General features: G+C 43.9%; 1 protein-coding gene across 7 annotated transcripts in view; it reads left to right on the plus strand.

The window, feature by feature from the left end:
• Positions 1-181: 181 nt before the first annotated feature.
• PLA1A (phospholipase A1 member A) overlaps positions 182-23,087 on the plus strand; it is a 33,097-nt gene continuing 10,191 nt past the window's right edge. Inside the window, exons 1-8 of one of the 7 annotated variants that reach the window (XM_063630116.1) lie at positions 182-1,232; positions 9,942-10,143; positions 11,879-12,056; positions 12,576-12,684; positions 16,116-16,217; positions 19,150-19,239; positions 21,146-21,313; positions 22,666-22,755. In XM_063630116.1, coding sequence (XP_063486186.1) covers positions 1,160-1,232; positions 9,942-10,143; positions 11,879-12,056; positions 12,576-12,684; positions 16,116-16,217; positions 19,150-19,239; positions 21,146-21,313; positions 22,666-22,755 — 1,012 coding nt within the window. In that variant the 5' untranslated portion in view covers positions 182-1,159. Of the gene's footprint in view, positions 3,587-9,941; positions 10,144-11,878; positions 12,057-12,575; positions 12,685-16,115; positions 16,218-19,149; positions 19,240-21,145; positions 21,314-22,665; positions 22,756-23,087 lie in introns of all 7 variants that reach the window. The other 6 variants (XM_055260258.2, XM_055260257.2, XM_055260255.2 and 3 more) reach the window with 6 other exon arrangements.

The raw sequence follows: 23,087 nt of genomic DNA on the forward strand, positions 1-23,087 counted from the left end.
GCATGGATTCTGGGGCTGGCTCATCCCGCTTTAAATCCCAGCTCTGCATGACCTCAGGCAAATGACTTAAATTCTCTGTGCCCTACCAGCTGTGTAAAACTCAAATGTTTGTACTTAATACAAATTACTTCTATCACAGAGAAGTAATTTGTACTTATCTGTGCTTACTGACTGTGTAATTATCACAGTTAAGTAATTTGTATACAATAATAATACAAATAAGTAATTTGTTGTACAAATTACTTAACTTCTCTGTGATAATACTCACCTCAGAGAGTTATTGTTCGGAAAAGATGATCCTGGCCCTGCCTGTGGGCTGTCTGCCTCGCAGCAATGTGTTATGATTTAGGGAGTGGCGGGGAAGTGCCCTGCCCTCTGCCTCTGCCCCACTGACGTGCCTAGAAATAGCTCTTTGTGGTTTCTGCCACTTCTTTGGGTGGAGAGGCCATAAGGTGCTGGAACCATCTTGGTTCCAGGCCCAGCTCTGCCACTTCCACCAACGGGATCGCTACAGGTCATTTTCTTTTTCTAGTATGCAGTTTCCTTGTGAATTCAGGAAGTTGAACATCTCCAAAGTTGGACTTGACTCCTAGCCCCAAGATTCTACAAAATGATAGTACTCTCCAGAGGAAACATTTTCTTCCCTTCTGCCCATTAAATGGACACTTAATATATAGTATTATCTCAGTCATGTGCTAGGCACTGGGGATTCAAAAATGAAAAGAGAAAGCCTTTGCTCTCAAGTCACTCAGAATCTTCAAGGGAGACACACATGTCCACAGATAATTCCAACACAATGAGGGGTTTCTGGCCGCCCAGAGATGCAGGACTTCTGGCTTGGTTATTACTAACATCCTATCATGGGAAGTGGGAGAGGTGCAGGAAATAGTTTCCTGATCATGTTTGGCTCAAAGAGGGACAGTGTGTTTCAATGCACTCTGGTTAACAAAAAAGAAAGTGTATTTATTTTCATTGAGAAGAAGAAACCGAAAACTCTGGCATTTACATAAATAGGAAGAATTTATTTTTCCTTTTCAGGTCATGAGGCTAGTTAATGATTAGTGAAATCCACGTGGGTGTTTTCTGAGAGGCTGGGTTATATGATCTGTTTGGCTTTAGGGAATTACTCCATACCAGCTCTGAGATTTCCAGCTCAGCAATGCCCCCAGGTCCCTGGGAGAGCTGCTTCTGGGTGGGGGGCCTCCTTTTGTGGCTCAGCGTTGGAAGTTCAGGTAAGCCAGGGCTCAGGCCTTGGGAGGAACTTATTTCAGTCAATGATAGTATTTCTCCAACTACTTATGCAGTACTAACTTTTGGAAGATCCCCTGAAAGCCTTTTGCTTCTTCTGAGGTGAATTTAAAAGAGTAGGGGAAAAAACCCCTTTTATCATAATCAGAATGATGGTAAACAGGTCACAAAACCTGAACTTTCCCTGGTTATCCGACTCATTTTTCTAAAGCCCACATAAAAAAACCCTTTCACCTTGCATAAGCCAGGACCAACTGTAAGAAAATAAAATCTGGTTAATTCTAAGATATTCATTTTTCACCCCATAAATATCCACCATTCCAAGATATATTTAATTTTAAAATTTAGGTTTTCCAAACTAATAACGATTTTGTCACCAAGATTGTTAGATGTCCTTTCTAATCCAGCAACCTAACTCAAGTGGTTCGTCATCCCGGCTGGGTGATGGGAACTAGTCCCCGCTAACCTCAGATGCCCCTGGGAAAATTAACCGGCTCTACTTTGAGTTCTCAGAAGTTCTCGTAAGACTCCTTACTCTGGTGGTGACCTCACCCTTAGAAAAATCCCCTCCCTCTGCTCACAACAGCAGGCTGCTTTTCTGTCTTCTCCGCCGGACATGTAATTCTCATTCCCTGGCTCTAGAATATGTCATTGCTTCTGCCTGGAGTTGCTTACATCACCTTTGGATTGATTTCTGTTCTTTGCATCTTCCAAGGGGGCTTCTGTATTCCTATCTCCCTTGTACTCATTCTTTTTCTGCTCAGCACCCCTCCCTGCTACAAAGTTCCTCTGGGTGACTGCATGCTCTCCTTGCACTTGTGGGTGGTTTTTCGGAGGTGGTGTTGAGCTCTGTATGTGCTTTCTCCTACCTCAATTAGTTGTTCCTAAAAGGCGAGGATTTGAGGCTTCTGTCTCTTTTAGCATACTTAGTGCTGTGCTCTGTATACAGCAGATGTCCAGTGAATGTTGCTGCATTGATGCTTAGAGGAGGCAATGGGTTGAGCTGATGGGGAATAGGCTCTGTCTGGGTCAGGCTAACCCGGACTGGAATCCTGGCTCTGTTTCTTTGTAGCTATGTGACCTTGAGGAAGTTGCTTTCTTTACCTGTAGTTGGAGATGATCCTTACCAGATAGGAATGCTGTAAGGACTGAATGAGATCATCTGTGCACACGGTCTGACTTTTGCAGTTGCTTATTCCCTTGTGATTTTATTATTAGCAAATGGTTGTCTAGGCTGATGGAAGTGGAGGGAACAGGGCTGTCATGAGCCACCTTGGAGAGAAGGTGGGAGGTATCACCTAGGAGAGCTGTGGGTCCCATTCTGAGAAGTGGGCTTGGCAGGCCCACTTTGTCCCTGCTCAGGAGCCCCAGGCCTCCTTAGGGGCTGGAAGGCATTTGCTAGTTGTCCTGATTTGAAGGTTGAGGAGTGGGAGGACTAATAGCAAATTGGCATCAAACTCTTTTTGGAAGCTCATCTGTCAGTAAGCCTGGGGCCTCTGTCACACAGATAAGAGAAGCTCAGAAATTCTGAACCAGGTAGCAGGGTTAGGGTCAGGGCAGAAGCTGATCAGGTTCCAGCCACATATGTGGGAATCATTCTAGATGCTCTGGGCAGGAAGTGGACTTGTAATGACATGTTAGCAGGGCCTGGGTGTTTCCTTGCCCTGTTCTCTTGCCTTTGTTTGTCTCTGGTATCTTTCTTTTCACACTTACCCGGTGAAGTATTCTCTATTTCCCATCTGCTTCTCTTCCTTTCCCACCTTAACTGAGTGTTTCACTGTCAACAGCGACAATATTTATTAAGTTAATGTTCCTTATTCTTACTTTTTTAGTAGTGCTATCTCAGAAATTAAGTGAGTTGATGGATAGGCAGAGATAGAAGTGTGTGTGTGTGTGTGTGTGTGTGTGTGTGTGTTTGTGGCTGGGAGGGATAGAAATATGCCAAAGGGAAAAGGAAAAAGGATGTAATTGTCTTCAGACAGCCTAGATGAAGTAGATGGAAAGAAAGAGGATGCCGGATGCAGAGAGCTCAAGGTAAAGGAAAGGAAGAGCTCAAATGATCAGGAGGGAGGGGGTTCAGGAGGTATCCAGGTGCCTGCTGTCACACAAGAGCAGTAGCTGACCCACATGGGCCTCTTGGAAGTTCAGCCTCCACTCACTTTCCTGGCTGTGTGCCCAGACAATTTTTCATGACAACCCCAGTCACACCCAGCTTTTCCTTGGACTGTGGAGCTTTAGATTGTTGAGCTCCTTGATCGACCTGGCCCTTGAGCTTCCAGGCGGGCTCAGGTGCCCTCTCCTCCAGGTGGGTGCATGCACAAGTCTTCCTCCATCTGGGGTAGGTGGTCTTTCTTCGTGTTCTCTCAGTACCCATGTTTCCTGGTCACAGATCTTACATCCCTATTTGCTGTGGGGCTTCCTGCTTATTTTCCCTTTCTCCGTTAGACTTTGAGCTCCCAAAGGGCAGTTATGGCTGGCGTCTTCTTCATTCTTGAATCCCCAGAGCCTCACCCAGGCCTAGGCACACAGGACACATTTAATAAGCCAAAGGCCTTGGTAACTGTGAAGAAAGAAATTGAGCGGGCTGCAGTCCTCATCTCTACTTCCTGACATTAGGGCAGATTGATTAAATGACACTCATCGTGAAACAATTCAGCCAAAGAAGGGTTTCAGAAGGTGGCCCATTTCAGAGACACTCCTGGCTGCTGATGCCTCGATCTACAGGTCATCTGATAGCACAGCTCTGTCTGTGGGGAGCTCAGGGCTCAAGGGGTTGGCAAGAAGTTCAGTGGCCCATAGTGCTGAGCTGGCGGCAGAAGCAGCCTGTGACACCAGCCTCTGTATGGCCATCCTGGGCCTGAAGGTGGTGCTACACCCTACATGCGTGGCAGAGCCACCCTCAAGTCAGCTATTGGGAGGGGGCCTCTGCCCTCCTCCCCTCCTGCGGTGTCTTCCCGAGGAGCCTGGAGGAGGGTGCCCGCTTCCCAACACGTGCACCAATGGCTCCTCTGTCATCTCCACATTTGATAACAAAGTGTCTGATGTGGTTTTGTGCCAACTCTGTCACTGCCAGAGCACCCATCCCTTCTTGGTCCAGGCCACACATCAAAACTGTTTTAGCAAAATAACACTTCTACGAAACAAAAGACCATGGGGGATACCGATCTACAGAACACACCTGAGACAGGTGCAGGTGGGAGTGTAGGGGAGCACCTTTCCAGCATTTACAGATCACAGAGGCCACCCATGGGAGCCATGAGCAGCCCAGGCGGGTGAAGGGAGCTCTGTCATATACGCCTGAGAGTCACTTTCCATTATGGAAACATGGGTGTTAGCAGGCCTTACTCACCCTTCTCTAACACTTCTTCAGTGTCAAAGACTCAAGAATGGAAAACCGTAGGCTCTTTTCAGACTCAGACAAACCAGTATTTCATTCTGCACCCCTCATTTCTATTGTTTATAAACCTCTGGTCAGCCTGGCCAGATACTCATCTGTCACTGTTCTTTGGTTGGAGTGGTGGCTAGGTAGAGGCAGTATCTGAATATGCTTCCCTATTTATCAGCTTCAAATACTGGCAATTTTCTTCTCTCCCTTTTCAAACTTTATAACTTTTATCCCATTGTATCGTCTTGTTTCAGTGGTTAGGACTAGGACCTCTAGCACAATATTTAATAGAAGCAGTGATAGCAGACATTTCTTATCTGTTCCCTGTTCTAGATGGAATACTTCTAATATTTCCAAGTAAATCTAATCCTTACTTAGGCTTTTAGTAGATATCCTTTCTTATGTTAAAGAGTGTTGAATTTTGTCAAGTGTTCTTTTTTTCTGCTCATCCATTGAGATGAACATATGGTTTTTCTTCTTTAATTTGTTCATACGTGAATTATATTAATACTTTTTCTAATGTTAAAACAGCCTTTAGTTCTTTGCAAAGAATTGGCCCAGCAAACCCTACTGGGCCATGATGTACTTTGTGGTCTTGTTATCCTGGATGGATTTAGATTTGCTGATATTTTATCTTAGATTTCTGTTTATGTTTATAAATGAAAGTAGCCTTTAGTTTTTCCTTCTCCCCTGTCCTTTGCACTTTTGGTACCTTGGATATTCTCATAGAATGAACTGGAATCCTGTCTCCCATTTTCTATTCCTGGAACAGCATGTGTAATCTAGGGATCAATAGAATTCCTCTGTGAAACTCTTAGGCCTCTTAGACTTTTCTGAGGGATAGTTTTGAAACTAGTGTTTCAATTCCTTTATGCTATAGTTTTACATTTGATTTTCTGGTTTTCCTTTCTTGACTAAGTTTTGGTAAGTTACATTTTTCTAGGAAATCATCCATTTCCTAGCAAAATATCAGTATTTTCAGTTTTGGGGTGGATATAAACTCTTTAATGGTGTAAGGAAATCTATTGTCTGTATTTATATCCCCTTTTTATTCCTGATATTGTTTACTTTTAACTTCCCTTTGTTCTCTTATTCTGTCTTATCAAAAGTACATCTAGCTCATTATTCTTTTCAAAGAGCCAGTTTTGGGTACTGGCTCTTTGTGTGTAACAGGTACTACTTTAGGCAGTAGAGTGAACAAAATGGATTTTAAAAATCCTTGCTTTGTTCAAAAGTACATTCTAATGTGGACTGACCACTAATAGACAATAAGTATAATAACTTGGCAAATTCCATAGTAGATTAGAAGGTGATGATTGCTAACAAATAAATAGACCAGGGGAAGGATGATTGAGAGAAATGAGGTGAGGAACACAAGCAGGTTACAACTGAAATAAGATGTGAGAGTAGAGAAGAGAGCACTTGACAAGCAAAGACTTGGAGGAGGGGAAGGAACTGCCATGTAGATACATAAGGGAAATGCATTCCAGGCAGAAGTAACAGCCGGGCAAAGACCCTCAGGCAGGAAGCCATCTAGAGTGAAGAAGGGCAAGGAGAACAACTGGCTGCAATAGTGAGTGATTGTAGCATAAGGCAAATGACTCTTGGAGTGGGGTGGATTAGCTCAGTTAGGGCCTTACAGTCCATTGTTAGGACTTCATGTTTCAATCTGAGTGAAAAGGCTTGGAGACTTTTGCACAGAGATGTAACATGACTCGACTGACAAAAAAAAAATCGTGACTGCTGTGCTGCAAACAGACTGAAGGGGCCAAAAGAGAGGGCAAGAAATGCAGTTGCAGGCTATGGCAGTGGCTGTGAGAGATGATGGTGGCTTGGACCAAGGTGCTGAGAAGGGTTAGATTCTGAATATTTCATTCTGATGGTCAAGCCAACAGAACTTACCAACTGTATGTGGGATGTGAGAGATAGGGAAGAGTCAAAGACATCCCAGGCAACTTTTCAAAGCCTGTGAAATTGTAATGACTAAGTTGCTACCAATGTTGCTCCTATTTCCTTATTTTCTATTTCTTCGATTTCAACTATTACCTTTATATTTCTTTCCCTATATTTTATTTGGAATTATTGTGGTATTCTTTTCTGAGTTAAAATATTAACTTATCTAATCTAAGTCTTGCCCTTCCCCCCCACCCGCACCAACATTTGCATGTAAGGTTACACATTTTTCCCTATTAAAAGGTAAACTTAGGCACATTAAAATTTTAAAAAGTTTATTTGAACAAACAGTGATTTATGGTTTGGGCAGCTTCACACTGCAAGTGGCTCAGGACTCCACCAAAGGGATGTGAGGAAGAAATTTTATAAGGTGCCTATGAATGAAGCAAGGCAAAGAAAATATTTGATTGATTAAAGTGGAGCAGTACCTTAAAGTCCCTAGTCAGAGGTTAGTTGGAAGCTTCTGAGTGGTAAAGCTTAAGCCTCAATTTCCTAGGACACAGCTCTTCATATGAGTTGGGGTGTGGTGAGCTTCTGTAGGAACTCAAGCACTAGAGCTTCCTCAGTCTAATGGCTTCCCAAATAATTATTTTAACAACCCAAGTGCTGTCTTAGCCACTCTTTGCAAGTTTTGATATGTGCTGGTTTTATTGTCATTTAGTTTTTAATATTCTGTGCTTTTCATTGTGATTATTCTTTAACCCATACCTTCCTTAAAATGTTAAAAGGGTGTTTTTCTGTTGGTAGGAGTGTAAATTAGTATAGCCACTGATGGAGGCTCCTCGGAAAACTAAAGATAGAACTTCCATATGATCCAGCAATTCCACTACTGGATATATATCCAAAAGAAAGGAAAGGAAGTCAGTATATCAAAGAGATATCTGCACTGTCATGTTTATTTCAGCACTGTTCACAATAGCCAAGATATAGAACCAACCTAACAGCCCATCAACTGATGAATGAATAAAAAAAAGATGTGGTATATATACACAAAGGAATACTATTCAGCCTTTAAAAAGAAGGAAATACTGTCATTTGCAGCAACATGGATGGAACTGGACGCCATTATGTTAAGTGAAATAAGCCAAGCACAGAAAGACAAATATCACATTTTCCCACATATGCAGGAGCTAAAAAAGTGGATTTATGATGATAGAGAGTAGTAGACTGTGGCTCGCAGAGGCTGAGAAGGAGAGAGGAGTTGGGAATGAAGGGGAGAAAAGAATGTGCATGTATTTATTACCACTGAACTGTACACTTAAAAAAGGTAAAGGTGATAATTTATATATATTTTTTACCTGAATATAAAAAATTTTAAAAAATCTTGAGCAAGCTTCAGCAATATATGTCCATGAGGAATTGTGCCCAGGAGTTTATCTTTGTATGGGCTGGTAAAAATACCACAGGTACATGGGATGGGCTTGTCCTATTGAAAAAAAAGGGAGGGGGTGTTTTTACATGTCCAAATGTATATTAAAATAATTTTTGTTATTGATTTCTAGTTTTATTACATTTTATTTAGATGATATTGATTCTTTGGTGATTATTTGGGCCTGTTTTGTGACATATTATGCTTATTTAAAAGAACTCAAACTCTCTGATGGATGCAGGCTGCCCTATATGAACAATAGAGCAGATTGACTCATTAATGTGGTTTGTATCTCATGCTGAAGCACAGTCTTTTCATCTTTTCTTTAAAGAGCCAAATGCTGGGGGAGGCTGGTAAAACGATGGAGTCAGGCATTATCTCTCTTGTGCTGTGGGAGTTCAAGCCGCAGGCTGAAGAGCTTAGGGCCCACACTCTCAGAGTGGGCTTCATTCCAGGAGCCTCCAAACCTGCCTCCTTGGTCTGCCTCTGCAAGGGGATTGGGGACAAAGTCTGAGGCTCAGAAGCAGTGATGGGGAAACCTCTAGTCTACCTCAGCAATGCTCCAGAAGGCCTCATGGCTTGAGGTATTCTCCACAGGTGGGGTTCCCACAATTCACTCATAGCACTATATCCCAGAGCACCCCAGATCCACACTCCTGTTGTATATGGGCTCCCAGTTACCTCTGATAGCAGATAATCACTCCAGAAATCTAAAGTTACTGTCTTCCTCGACAAAGGGGCCCACACAAACCAAAGTCTGCAATCTGGACGTCTCCTCTGAACCTCTGATTCTGTGAATCACTTTGTCTGGTGGCAGCAATGCTGTGTGGGGCTGTGTTCTGTGGGTCAGCATGCACCCTGCTGCTCCTGCCAGTCTCCCTGTGGGATGCATGGAAGTCAGGGACCACACCTCTGCATCACAGAAGTGGGGATTGGGGTGGGATGCTGGGTGCTGAAAATGGGCCAGATTTTCAGCTCCGTGGGAAGCAGGAGTTTCATGTTGCCTTTTCTGTTCAGTGTTTTTTAAAGGCCTGCAGTTACCTTGGCCGGAGAATTTCCATTGTAAAGGTATGTATTGTAAGGTGCTGTGAAGTAGGTAAGGCTTGTTAAGGCTCTTCTCTACCATCTGTCTAGGCCATGGGCTGGACACTGGAAGGCTATGGCAGGGCTCTTACCTGCTCATAAGGACAAGAAGTGATTAGGTGGGGCTAAAGGGTTGGAAATCCTTCTGGGAGGGAGTATTCAGACTAGAGCGAGGCTAGTCCCCAGGGCAACTGTTCATTTGGCTGCCCAGGGTTCTATTTAGAATTCTCTACTAGTTTGCTAGGGATGCCATAACGAAGTGCCATGGACTGGGTGGCTTGAACAATGGAAATGTATTGCCTCACAGTTCTGGAGGCTGGAAGTCTGAGATCAAGATGTTGGCAGTGTTAGTTCCTTCAGGGCAATGAGCAAAGGATCTGTTCCAGGCCCCTGTCCTTGGCTTGTAGATGGCCACTGTCTCCCTATGTCTTTACAACATCCTGCCTCTGTCTGTGTCCAAATTTCCTCTTTATATAAAGACAATAGTCATATTGATTTAGACCCACTCTGTTGGCCTCTTTTTAACCTTTGTGAAGACCCCCATCTCCAAATACAGTCACATTCTGAAGTATTGGGGGTTAAGATTTCAACATATGAACTTTGGGGGATGAGACTCAGTTCAGCCCAGAACAACAGCCGTTTCACCACGGCCTTTAATCTCATCTAACTGAACAATATTCCTTCTCTGCTATTTTGTCCTTAGGCATGAAAAATATTCACACAGCTTCATTACAGAAGTGATGCAGGCTGTAATAAACGAGTGATTATTGCACTAGCGGATGTGTAATAAACCCCATGCCTACAGGCCCCCGTTTCTTGCTTCCTTCCAAGGTTGTCTTTCTTCCTTCTAAGAACAGATGACCTCACCTTGGATGTTTCTTGTTTTGTTTTGTTTTCCTCCAGGGGATGCACCTCCTACCCCACAGCCAAAGTGCGCTGACTTCCAGAGCGCCAACCTTTTTGAAGGCACCGATCTCAAAGTCCAGTTTCTCCTCTTTGTCCGTTCGAATCCTAGCTGTGGGCAGCTAGTAGAAGGAAGCAGTGACCTTCAAAACTCTGGTTTCAATGCCACTCTGGGAACCAAACTAATTATCCATGGATTCAGGTGGGAGTTAAATAACCAACAGGACCTCTCAGCTAAGAATGATCAAATAACCATAATACCATAAGAAGTTAGTGGGCAACAAGAGGAGGAATGAATTTACCAATGGTCACCTGTTCCATCCCTCATATCCTGCTGTCTTTGATGGGGTCTCATGTCAACATGCACACATAGTGTTCATTCTTATTGGTCGTATACGTTACTTCTCCACCCAGTCTTGTCTACACACTCACAAACAGTACATGTCTGTGACTGGACAAATCTCCATACACAGAGCCTTTATTACCCAGGGTTTTATTTCCCTTCTTCACTTTTTCCTTGGTTTTATGACCTAAGAAACTTCCATTTATGGGTGCTACTTCCATCATACCCAGAGGTTATGGCTTTGATGGAGCTATGCACTTCTCTTCTTCAATTTCTCTGATACTCTCCAGGCCACATTTTGCTGTAATATACAGTCACTGAGTCTCAATTCCAATCACCATCCTTTCTTTTAACAGCTTTTCTCCAAAGCCCATCTATAGGGCTAGAAACAGAGAAAGGTTTCTGGGAGGAAAGAGGGAGAGAAAATGGTAAAGTAACAGCACTATGGAGCAAGTAGAGTTGGGGCACCCAGTGAAAAGGTAGACACAAAGGCTGTGCACAAAGGACCACCATTTCCTGGTCTCTGGCCTGTCTCCGCCTGTCAGATCCCTGGACTCCAGGGACTCAGCCACATGTTTCCTTAGGCATCTCTCCTTGCTCTTGTGTCAAAGCCTCTCCTCTAGCATATCTTACATTCCACCACTTTCCAAGGCTGAGTGTGTGCCTCCAACCCAGGGGTAGCTAATAAAGGTGGAGAGCTCGTCAGGCGAGGCACTCTGTCTGCTCTTAAATCCTGCAACCCCATTCCCTGGCACACACCCAGTCCACGTTCCTCTGTCCACACGAGCGTGCTCTCTTTGCTTCTATACTGGGAGCCATCAAAAAACTTATTTCCTGATCCCAATCTGTTGGGAAAGATTTCTAAACATTTTTCTATCATTTTCCTTTTCCTGGAAAAGTCCCATTATACTGTAAGTTCCAGAAGGATAGGGACGATATCTTATTTGTCTTTATTTTTTGGAAAGCACCTAGCATACTGCCTGGCCCATGGGTACTCAATAAATATTTGTTGAATAAATCAGTGGGTGAATGAGAGAAAGAAAGGAGAAGGAAGGAAAAAGAAAGAAAGAGACAGGAAGAAAGGAAAGAGAAAGAAAGAAGAAAGAAAGAAAGAAAAGAAAGAAAGAAAAAGAAAGTCCACAAAGAAAGAGCCTATATTTTAGAATGAGAATTAAGATTGCAAATCTTAACTCTAGGGCACAAAGCTATCTTTTCTTTTCCACAAATAACACAAATGGAGTGATGCAATGTATACAGTTTATGTGGTTTATGCATTGTGCAAATGTGCCTGACAAAAAGGCTGATGAGGCTGAAATCCAATCTGAGTTCTGAACCCTGGCACGAGGCTGCATCTATCTGGAACAAAAGGCAAAGTTTTATAATTTACACAAAGACTGCATATGTGCTGGCAGAAGGGCTGGCAACTTTGGAATTGTGACCTCCCTATGCTTCAAGTGCTGTGTAATAAACTCCTCATATACACCCTTCTCTAGTTTTGACTTCTTTTCTGGGTTTGGGATTGATAAAAGTTTCCACGACAATGAATACCCACTTGGCAGGTAATTTTTCCATCCTTTTTTGGCCCCCTGTCTAGGGTTTTAGGAACAAAGCCTTCCTGGATTGATAAATTCATTAGAACCCTTCTGCATGCAATGAATGCTAATGTGATTGCCGTGGACTGGATTTATGGGTCTACAGGGGTCTACTTCTCAGCTGTGAAAAATGTGATTAAGTTGAGCCTCGAGATCTCCCTTTTCCTCAATAAACTCCTGGTAGGTGCAGAAGAACCTAGGGTGAGTTTGGGCTGCGTATGAGGAGAGAGGGTCAGAAAGACAAAAGCACTGCCTGAGGAGGCTTAGGGTGGAAGCAGAGTCACTGGGTAGCTCAGTGGTCTTGGGTTCAAATCTTGACTTTGCCACTCACAGCACTGACCTTGGGCAGGTTATTGAATATTCTCAGCTTCCCACTGCTCCTCTGTAAAATGTGTCATGGCACTTTAGACAGAAAATGCAGATGGCCTGGCACTTAGCTGTCCCTCAAGAGAGAATGGCCGTGGTCGTTATTCACATACTTTGGGCACCAAAAGGAGAGTAAGGGGGTTGTCAGGTGGGGAGCCCAGGAAGAGAAAAAGTGATTAACGATGAGAGTGCTGTCCTTTTTCCCTCCAAAGTAAGTGTGGTGGGTCTGTCATGCCCAGGGCCTCGGCTTCTGAAGCTTTGGGGGAAAGCCTGCCACTGTGAAGCCAGCAGACTCTGTGGCCCACTGGGAACTCACTGTCCCTGCTCTTCTAGATGCTGGGTGTGTCGGAATCCTCAATCCACATCATTGGTGTTAGCCTGGGGGCCCACGTTGGGGGCATGGTGGGACAGCTCTTCGGAGGCCAGCTGGGGCAGATCACAGGTAACATTCCTCCCTGCCCATCCTCCAGGCTTTAGAGATAGAGAAAGCTTGCCCTGAAAATTTCTCTTCTAAAGCAAGCAGAGGGGAGTACAGAGCCTTTGTTCTTACGATCAAGTCACCTATTACCACTAAAATTTATTTATTGTGGTTCTTTTGTATAAAATGGTGGTGTGTTATTATTGCATGATTTCTAATATCAGCGTGAGAGGCCATGTATTTCTTATTTTTACTTTTTATTTTTAAATTTCTTATTTAAAAAACTTTTAGATTCAGGGTTTACATGTGCAGGTTTATTACACTGGTATAGCATGTGATGCTGAGGTTTGGGATTCTAATGATCTCATTGCCCAAGTAGCAATCACTACTTGATAGGTAGTTTTGCAACCCTTTCCCCTTGCTTTTCCTCCTCCTTTTGAAATCCCCAGTGTCAATCGTTCCCATCTTTGTGTCCATGTGCACCCAATGTTTAGCTCCCACTTATAAGTGAGAACATACGGTATTTGGTTTTCTGTTTCTGCATTAATTGGCTTAGGAAAATGACCTCCAGCTACGCTCATGTTGCTGCAGAGGACATAATTTCGTTCTTTTTTCATAGCTGTGTAGAATTCCATAGTGTATATGTACCACAGTTTCTTTATCCAGTCTACCATTGGTGGGCATCTGGGTTGATTTCAAGTCTTTGCTATTGTGAATAGTGTTGCAATGAATATACTAGTGCAGGTATCCTTTTGGTAGAAGAATTTCTTTTCCTTTGGGTATGTATCTAGTAATGGGATTACTGAGTCAAATGGTGATTTTGTTTTTAGTTCTTTGAGGAATCTTCAGATTGCTTTCCACAGTGGCTGAACTTATTTACATTCCCACCAACAGTGTATAAGTATTCCCTTTTCTCTGCAGCCTTGCCAACATCTATTTATTTATTTTTTGCTTTTTTATAATAGCAATTCTGATTGGTGTGAGATGGTATATCATGGTGTGATGATTAGTGATATTCAGCATTTTTTCATATGTTTGTTAGCCACTTGTATGTCTTCTTTCAAGAAGTCTCTTTTCATGTCCTTCACCCTCATTTTAATGGGGTTATTTGTTTTTTTCTTGTTGATTTGTTCAAGTTCCTTATTGATTCTGGGTATTAGTCCTTTGTCAGATGCGTAGTTTGTGAATATTTTCCCCCATTCTGTAGGTTGTCTGTTTACTCCATTGGTTGTTTATTTTGCTGTACAGAAGGTCTTTAGTTTAATTAAGTTTCACTTGTCAATTTTTGTTTTTGTTTCATTTGCTTTTGAGGACTTGGTCATAAATGCTTTGCCTAGGCTAATATTCAGGAGAGTATTTCCCAGATTTTCTTCTAGGATTTTCATAGTTGAGGTCTTACATTTAAGTCTTTAATCCTTCTTGAGTAATTTTTGTATATGTGAGAGGCAGGGGTCCAGTTTCATTCTCCTGCATATGGTCAGCCAGTTTTCTCACACCATTTATCGAATAGGGTATCTTTTCCTCTAAAACAAGTGTTAATTTTTGTCAGCTTTGTCAAAGGTCTGATGGCTGTAGGTGTGCTTCTTTATTTCAGGCCCTATTCTCTTCCATGGGCCTATGTATCTATTTTTGTACCAGTACCATACTGTTTTGGTTACTGTAGGCTTGTATTATAGTTTGAAATTGGGTAGTGTGATGTGCCCAGTTTTATTCTTTTTGCTTAGGATTGCCTTGGCTATTTGGGTTCTTTTTTTGTGCCATATGAATTTTAGAATAGATTTTTATAATTCTGTGAAAAATGACATTGGTAATTTGGTAGGGATAGCATTGAATCTGTAGATTGCTTTGGGCAAAATGGATATTTTAATGATATTTATTCTTCTAACCCTGCATAGAATACAGAATACTTTGGCAAATACTATGCAAAAAGCATAGAATACTTTTCCATTTGTTTGTGTCACCTATGATTTTTTTTTTTTTAGCAGGGTTTTAGAGTTCTCCTTGTACAGATCTTTCGCTCTTTTGGTTAGGTGTGTTCCTAGGTACTTTATTTTTGTGTGTGACTATCATAAATGAGATTGCATTCTTGATTTGGCTCTCAGCTTGAATGTTATTGGTACATAGAAATGCAACTGACTTTTGTACATTGATTTTGTGTCCTGAGACTTTGCTGGAGTTGTTTATCAGGTCTAGAAGTCTTTGGTCAAACCTTTAGGGTTCTCTAGAATCATATCACTGATGAAGAGAGACAATTTGACTTCCACTTTTCCTATTTAGATGCCGTTTTCTTGCCTGATTGCTCTGGCAAGCACTTCCCCTTTTATTTCTTTCTGAGCCTCACTTTCTACATCTGTAAAATGGTTGTAACAGCCCACATCTCCTTGGCCCACTGTGGAAATAAACTTTAGACAGTTTGTTATATATGTGTAAAAGTGTGGAGGACTTTATGCTTCCAGAGCCACTCTCAGTTAATAAGGGACTGGAGTTGTGTGGCAAAAACCCTCAGCTTCCTGGCCTTTTGGTGGGACAATTCTGAGTCTTGTTTTACAGAATCTCACAGAGGTGCCCCAATGGGGTGAGAGCCCATGGGGATAACCTACTCACTACTATTTTCCTTTATTCCCTGACCTGTTTTCCCACTCCCTCACCATGCTTCCTGAGACTTTCTCCCAAATCTACTTTGAACTCTTGTGGCAGGGTCTGCTTTTTGTAGGGGGAAGGGAAGGGATCCAAACTGAGACATGGGAATAGTAGTATTCACAGTAATCACTGTGTTATGATGAGGACTGAAGTGTGTAAAACTTCCGGGAATAAGGCCTGGTACACAGTAACTGCTCGAAGAAATTTAGCTATTGTTATTACTACATGAAGGTAGTAACAAGCTTTACATTACATTAACTTCCATCAAATAATTGGTGTTATCAAGGTCATGTTTTTTTTTTTTTTAGAGATGGAGTCTCACCCTGTTGCCCAGGCTGGAGTGCAGTGGCCCGATCTTGGCTCACTGCAACCTCCGTCTCCTGGGTTCACGCCATTCTCCTGCCTCAGTCTCCCGAGTAGCTGGAACTACAGGCACCTGCCACCACGCCCAGCTAATTTTTTGTATTTTTAGTAGAGACGGGGTTTCACCATGTTAGCCAGGATGGTCTTGATCTCCTGACCTCATGATCCGCCCGCCTCCGCCTCCCAAAGTGCTGGGATTACAGGCGTGAGTCACAGCGCCTGGCCTCGAGCTCATCTTAGAGCCAGAGAAACTGAGTCATTGAGAGGTTACCTCTAGACAGACAACAGAGTAGGGTTTCCTGAGGAAGATGGTCCTCAGCTAATTCTCCCAACCCTTGGGTCTTTTCAGGGAGGCTCTATGATCTGCACTGGAAGGGTGGGTGTGTGGTGGGTCCAGGAATGTTCCTGCAGCTGAGAGGAAAGAGGTCCCTCATATCAGTCTCTTCTCACAGGCCTGGACCCCGCTGGACCTGAGTACACCAGGGCCAGTGTGGAGGAGCGCTTGGATGCCGGAGATGCCCTCTTCGTGGAAGCCATCCACACAGACACCGACAGTGAGCTGGGGTGACCTTCCTGGGGTGAGGGAATGAGCTCAAGGCAGCACCTAGGAGGCTGACATCTAGCTCTGTGGCCCTGGGCAGAGATGCCCTGCCCCTCTTTGACCTTCTGTTGCACAGTGAAGAGTTTACCAAAATGCTATTGAAAGTCTCTTCAAGCTCTGTCTCTGTGACCACTGAGGTGAATGGTTGTATTTTTAGCCACTATAGGCAAGAGGATTCTCACTTATAGACCGAAAGTATTTGGTTATGAGTCTCACTTTCTAATTCAAATGAATGCAGTAACAACAGCGTGCTGAGCAGTACTGGGTAGGGCATTGCTGCCTGGCTGACTTACGGGAAAGTCATGAAGCTTTTTTAGGATAGGTGTGCCTGGTCCCAAGGTATTGGGCCATTCCACTCCCCAGACAGGCAGGCCTGTCACAACTTCCCTCCTCCCCAGATGACAAGCTTGGCCCTTCAGTCCAGTGGCGAATAAGAATCTCTCTTCCTGGCCAGATGCGGTGGCTCACGCCTGTAATCCCAGCACTTGGGGAGGCCAAGGCGGGCGGATCACAAGGTCAGGAGATCGAGACCATCCTGGCTAATACGGTGAAACCCAGTCTCTACTAAAAATACAAAAAATTAGCCGGGCGTGGTGGCCGCCCACCTGTAGTTCCAGCTACTCCGGAGGCTGAGGAAGGGGTATGGCATGAACCCGGGAGGCGGAACTTGCAGTGAACTGAGATCGCACCACTGCACTCCAGCCTGGGTGACAGAGCGAGACACCGTCTCGAAAAAAAAAAAAAAAAAAGAATCCCTTTTCCAATAGTGACAGGCACAGGAAAGACTCCCCAACTCTCAACCCGTTATGACCAAATTAAGTTCTTCTGACCAGTTGGGAAAGGCGGGGTATTCCTCTTCATTTCTGCTCCACGGCAAATGCCCATGGGGTCTGTGCTTAGTGTGGTGGGTGCAGGGAGAAATAACATCTGTCCCTGACCAGACGAGCTTGCAGCTCAAGTTAGAGATGTCCTTATCTCATTTCCTGTGGTCAGAAGCCTCTTTTTAGCATTTAAGACTCATGATTCTGAAAGAAACACATGCAGTTATATTGTCCAACCCTTCTTTCCACCTTTATTTCACAGATAGGAAACCAAAGCCCACAGGTCTCTTCCTAGCTATGTTAGGTGAGATAAGCATGTTCATTTAAAAAGTGAATACTGGCCAGGGGCGGTGGCTCATGCCTGTAATCCCAGCACTTTGGGAGGCCAAGGCGGGCGGATCACAAGGTCAGGAGATCGAGACCGTCCGGGCTAACACAGTGAAACCCCGTCTCTACTAAAAAAAAAAAAAATACAAAAATTTAGCGAGGCATGGTGGTGGGCACCTGTAGTCCCAGCTACTCTGGAGGCTGAGGCAGGAGAATGCCGTGAACCCAGGAGGTGGAGCTTGCGGTGAGCGGAGATCATGCCACTGCACTCCAGCCTGGGTGACAGAGCGATACTCCATCTCAAAAAAAAAAAAAAAAAAAAAGTGAATCCTGTCTATCCTTAAATTTGCTAAATACGTGTCTTATTAGGTACCCATTTACCTAAGCAAGGCCTCTCAGGCCCCTTCAAAGTTGGAGCCTCTCCCTCATGTGACTTAAAAAAAAAAACATTCTATTTATTCAATCAATATTTATTAAGCTATGTGGCAGGTGCTGAGAATACGGCAGCAATCAACACAATGAATGAGGTCCCTGCCTACATGGAGCTTACAGGCTAAGTGGACTGTAGGAGTCAAGAAGGGAAGCCTGGATGCCCATTAGAGAGTGTCTGCAGTAGGGGTCTGGGTGAGAGATGATGGTGGCTTGGGCAAAGGTGGTGGCAGTAAAGACAGAGAGAAGTAGACAGACTCAAAATATGTTTTGGAGGTAGAGCTGACTAGACTCGTGATGGGCTGCATGTGGGGTGTGAGGGAAAGGCAAGACTCAAGGATGGCTTCTAGGTCATTGCTTAACCTCCAGATCGATGGCAGTAAGCAAATAACACACAATCAATTTCTTCCAGTAGTGACAGATGATAGAAGGAGAAAGTCGGGGTCTTAAGTAGCTGGGCCTGAGCCAGTCTGAGGGCTTAAGTCTGCCACAGTGGAGGGTCCAGGAGTTGGCCACAGGGACAGAAAGAGGGCAGAGGATGCTCTCTTACCTCAGCTCTGGAGCCATGTCCTATTTCCACTCAGTCAGGAGAGCACAAAGATATGTTTTTGGGGAGAATGTGAAAATGTGACCCCATACATGTTTACCTGAACTATTACTCAAAGGAAAATCAAAACCACTCAACGAGGAAATTTACCAAGTTTATAACATTTACTGAGTTACAAAAACTTGTGTTACAGGATATTTTTCTTGATTTTCTTAGGCAAATATGAGCATCTTACCAACAGAATCTCTTTGGTTCCCTTTAGCACGAAAAATCCCTTTAGAAAACTGGGAGGCTGAGGCAGGTGGATCACCTGAGGTCAAGAGTTCAAGACCAGCCTGGCTAACATGGTGAAACCCTGTCTCTACTAAAAAAAATACAAAAATTAGCCGGGCTTGGTGGCATCCACCTGTAATCCCAGCTACTCAGGAGGCTGAGGCAGGAGAATCGCTTGAATCCAGGAGGCGGAGGTTGCAGTGAGAGAAGATTGCGCCACTGCACTCCAGCCTGGGTGACAAGAGCGAGAAAAAAAAAAGCGTCTCAAAAAAAAAAAAAAGTAAAAAAAGAAAAAGAAAAAAGAAAAGAAAAGAAATCTGTCTGAGGGCTCATCCTGTGAAGTCTCACAGCCCTTGGAAGTGACGTGGCAGAGAATGGGTGGGCTCTCGAGGTCAGAGTGTGGGTGGGCTCCCGAGGTCAGAGTTTGAGGTCCGCTGCCAGCCGACCCCCTGAAGTAAGGAAGTTAATGGAGTTCTGCCTCCTTTCAGATTTGGGTATTCGGATTCCTGTTGGACACGTGGACTACTTCGTCAATGGAGGCCAAGATCAACCTGGCTGCCCCACCTTCTTTTACGCAGGTCAGAAAGCCAGTAAAAGTTGGTATTTGGCAACCCCAAAGATTGGAATTCACCAACAGCTTTTGTGTTGAGTCAGCCAGAGTGGGCCATAGAGGGTCTGCTTGACAGTGTCCTTTGCTATGTCCCATAACGCTTTACTCCGAGTGTATTCAAGGATGGATGTCTCCAGAGCCCAGGCATTTGAGGGGAGGGTGTGGCACAGTCCACACCAACTGCATCCTCTACAGAGCCTTGCTGTGGCAGAGGCAAAGCCATCGTGCCCAAAGCTGGTGAGCAGAAGGATCAATTAACTGCCCAGCCATTTCACCACATTTACCAACTCAAACAGTTCTCTAAAATTGTTTTCAAGATGATCTTTTTGAACACATTCAATGGCCATACATTTCCTCTCTTTAAATACAGCCTTCTGGAATGTTCTTTTTAATATATTTATTGATATATTTTTAGCATACTAAATTTGTCAAAAGCTAAGATCAATAATTATTTGGTTTTCTTATATCTTATGAATATAGCCAATATATCAGCATTTCATATAAAAATTTAAAATGCTGATTTCTGTTTGCTATGTTTTTAGTCTTTTCTTGCTTTACCAAATTTCTAACATTTTAAGGATTCCTTTGACAATCTTATTGAATAACTACTGATCTATTTTACCAAATTTACTAGTTTTCCAAAAACATGCTTCTTTTCACAATTTGTGAATTTCTCAGCAATTCTGATAAAATAGGATAGTTTGGTTTCAATGGCTTTTGAAGATTTGGTGGCATTTCAATTGGCCACTTTTCATTTTTTCTTCATAACACAATTTGAGAAGGGTTTAGTTTGTCTCTGCCCCAGCTCCCTGTTGCAACTGGAAAGAGCTTGGCCATACAGAGTGTCCCAACCACAGGGGAAAGGAAAGTCAAAATATTGCTTGACCTTGGTTGCAGGTCTCAGCAACGAGGTCTCAAGGTACAGGGAGAGTTTGAAGACCCCAGGACCCTGGAGTTGTAGCTCACCACATACTTCTTAGTTCCAGCCAATTTATCCAATGTTGAATGCTGCAAACTTAAATAGTAAATAACAGTGAACTAAGTTTTGGTAAACTGGGATATTTAACAAATTCAGCATATCAGTCATTTGGCCGGTGAGCCTCAGCGCGTTGGCTGTAGAGAGTGACCATAAACTGTGGCTGATGCAGCAGTCTCACTGCTGGGTAGGTTATAATGAGGTTGTAAAAAATTGGTTGTATGGGTGATGATAAAGAAGGTAAAAATATGCACAAATACCCATTTTGAGAAGTGGGGCAGCATCATCAACTCTCTATATATTCCCATTTTATGAAGGAGAGTTTGCATGATCATGTAATCCATCTCAAGGCCAGGCACGGTTGCTCACACCTGTAATCTCAGCACTCTTGGAGATTGAGGCAGGTGGATCACCTGAGGTCAGGAGTTTGAGACCAGCCTGGCCAACATGGCAAAACCCTGTTTCTATGAAAAATACAAAAATTTGTGAGGCGTGGTGGTGTGCACCTCTAATCCCAGCTACTCAGGAGACTGAGGCAAGAAATCACTTAAACCCAGGAGGCAGAGGTTGCAGTGGGCCAAGATCATGCCATTGCACTCCAGCCTGGGTGACAGAGTAAGATTCCGTCTCAAAAGAAAAGAAAAGAAAAGAAAAAAAAAGAATGCATCTCAAATCAAGCAATTTTCTTGATGGATTATGCTTATGTATCTCAGGAAAAGTAAAATGAAAAAGTAGAATGTAGTAACCATGTACACTAATATTTTGAAAAAGTGATTTGAGGGGACTCCCATGCATGTATTTACAGCTTGCTGGAATATAAAATTCAATAGAGCTTCAGTAAACAGCATAGATTTCCATGTCTTGACTGAAACCTTAGTTGTGTTTTTTCTCTGTTCAGGTTATAGTTATCTGATCTGTGATCACATGAGGGCTGTGCACCTCTACATCAGCGCCCTGGAGAATTCCTGTCCACTGATGGCCTTTCCCTGTGCCAGCTACAAGGCTTTCCTTGCTGGACACTGTCTGGATTGCTTCAACCCTTTTCTGCTTTCCTGCCCAAGGATAGGTAAAGTGCTACCCCTTTGACTTTCTTTGACAATGTTAGGAACATTCAAGCCCTGCTAGTTGTCCCCTGTTAATGTCCTGATCTCCTACGGTCAAGAATTCTATCTTATTGGGGAAAAGAAAATTAAGCGATGAGGTGCTCAGCCTGTTCTTACTTGAAGGTGGATGGTTGGTTCTCGTGTCCCACCCCTCACTCTCTATAGTGTTCCCTATGGCCATCCTTGCCCCACACATACCCTTCCCACATACAGGTTCCTCTGCTCTCAGACCAGATGCTGCCTATAGGTCTTTCTCACTGCTTGCCATTCTCCAGTTCTTCATAGACCCTAAATCTCTGTGTGGTGGGGAATCCCTAAGAGTGAAACACAAGACCCACATTAGAGGTCTGATATTCTGGTGGCCTCATGGCAGCTGGGGTGATGCCTAGTTGCTGGGGGACTTGAGCACCTTCCTGGATGATCCAGGCCAGTCTGGGGAAAGGATGCCAGAAAGGCTGCAGGATCTGGCCTCTGACTCACTTGTGTAGACCATTGCTATGAATATCCTGTGGTTATCCAGGATGAAGAGCTCCAGGAAAAACCCCTGGGCAGTGGAAATGGTTTCTCTGCCTCCCACACTCTCTCATGTCCTGCTATCCCTGGCTGCCACTCAACTGTAGCAGCCTGTCACTGCTTATATGAGTGAAATGGGTACCAGCTTGACAAAATAGTAAAGTAGGGTAGCTTCCAATGATAGAACAAGTCATCATTATTTCCTACTCATTGTGCATATGTCAGTTTCCCCTAGATGCCATGGACCCGCAGACATAACAGCCACCTCACACTGTCTGCCCGGCCTCATCTCTCACTACACTTTCCCTTGCACTGAACACCTGGTGGTGCTAACTACTTGTACTTCCAAGTGTACATCGGGCTTCCCCACCTGTGTGCCTTGGTCCTAACCATACTCTCTTCCCAGAATGCCCTCTCCCCACTTGTCATCCACTAGTCTTCAGGTCAAACACTTCCTGCTTCACCGTGCTCCCACTGCATGGGATATAACTGTCATGAAAACAATTGCTATAGGAGATTGGTTTTGCAAGTTAGAGACAGATTAGTGTCAGATTTCTTATAATTACCTGCCAAGAATGAGTCAGATGATCTGAAAAGCATACTTCCGTTTATGTGTTTACTGCCCACTGGACCGAGTTGCTGGGATCCCAGTACTCACCTCAGAATACAGCATATAGTGCGTGTACGGTGTAGATGTCCGTGGAATAAATGGGTGCGTGAATTAATAAACACGTGGCTGGGTGCTGTGGGACCCTAAGATAGCCTTCTCAGGACTCTGCTGTCTTTGCTTCTTTATTTCCAGGACTGGTGGAACAAGGTGGTGTCAAGATAGAGCCGCTCCCCAAGGAAGTGAAAGTCTACCTCCTGACTACTTCCAGTGCTCCGTACTGCAGTGAGTAGGGGGAAATGCATGAGCTCAGCTCTGCCAGGGCACCACCAGAGGAGTCCAGCCCAGTGTGGTAGCCTGGGTGGGAGTGAATGATAAGGGCAAAGGCATCACTGGAGGTGTGGCAACAACCCCTGGTCTGAACCAAAACTTTCAGAGTGAGTCCAACCGATTGCTCTTCAGATGAGGACTTGGGGGCTTCTTACCGTCTATCTACTGACCCTATTTCCTCTTACCCTCAAAATTTACCCTCTAGTGGGTCTTCTCTCTAGAGTGGTGTTTAGGAGTGTCCTCTGGCCGCCTCCTTTCTGCACTCTCATTTCCCACTTCTTGGCGCC

The sequence above is a fragment of the Symphalangus syndactylus genome, chromosome 21 (genome assembly GCF_028878055.3).
Source record: "Symphalangus syndactylus isolate Jambi chromosome 21, NHGRI_mSymSyn1-v2.1_pri, whole genome shotgun sequence".
Lineage (NCBI taxonomy): Eukaryota > Metazoa > Chordata > Mammalia > Primates > Hylobatidae > Symphalangus > Symphalangus syndactylus.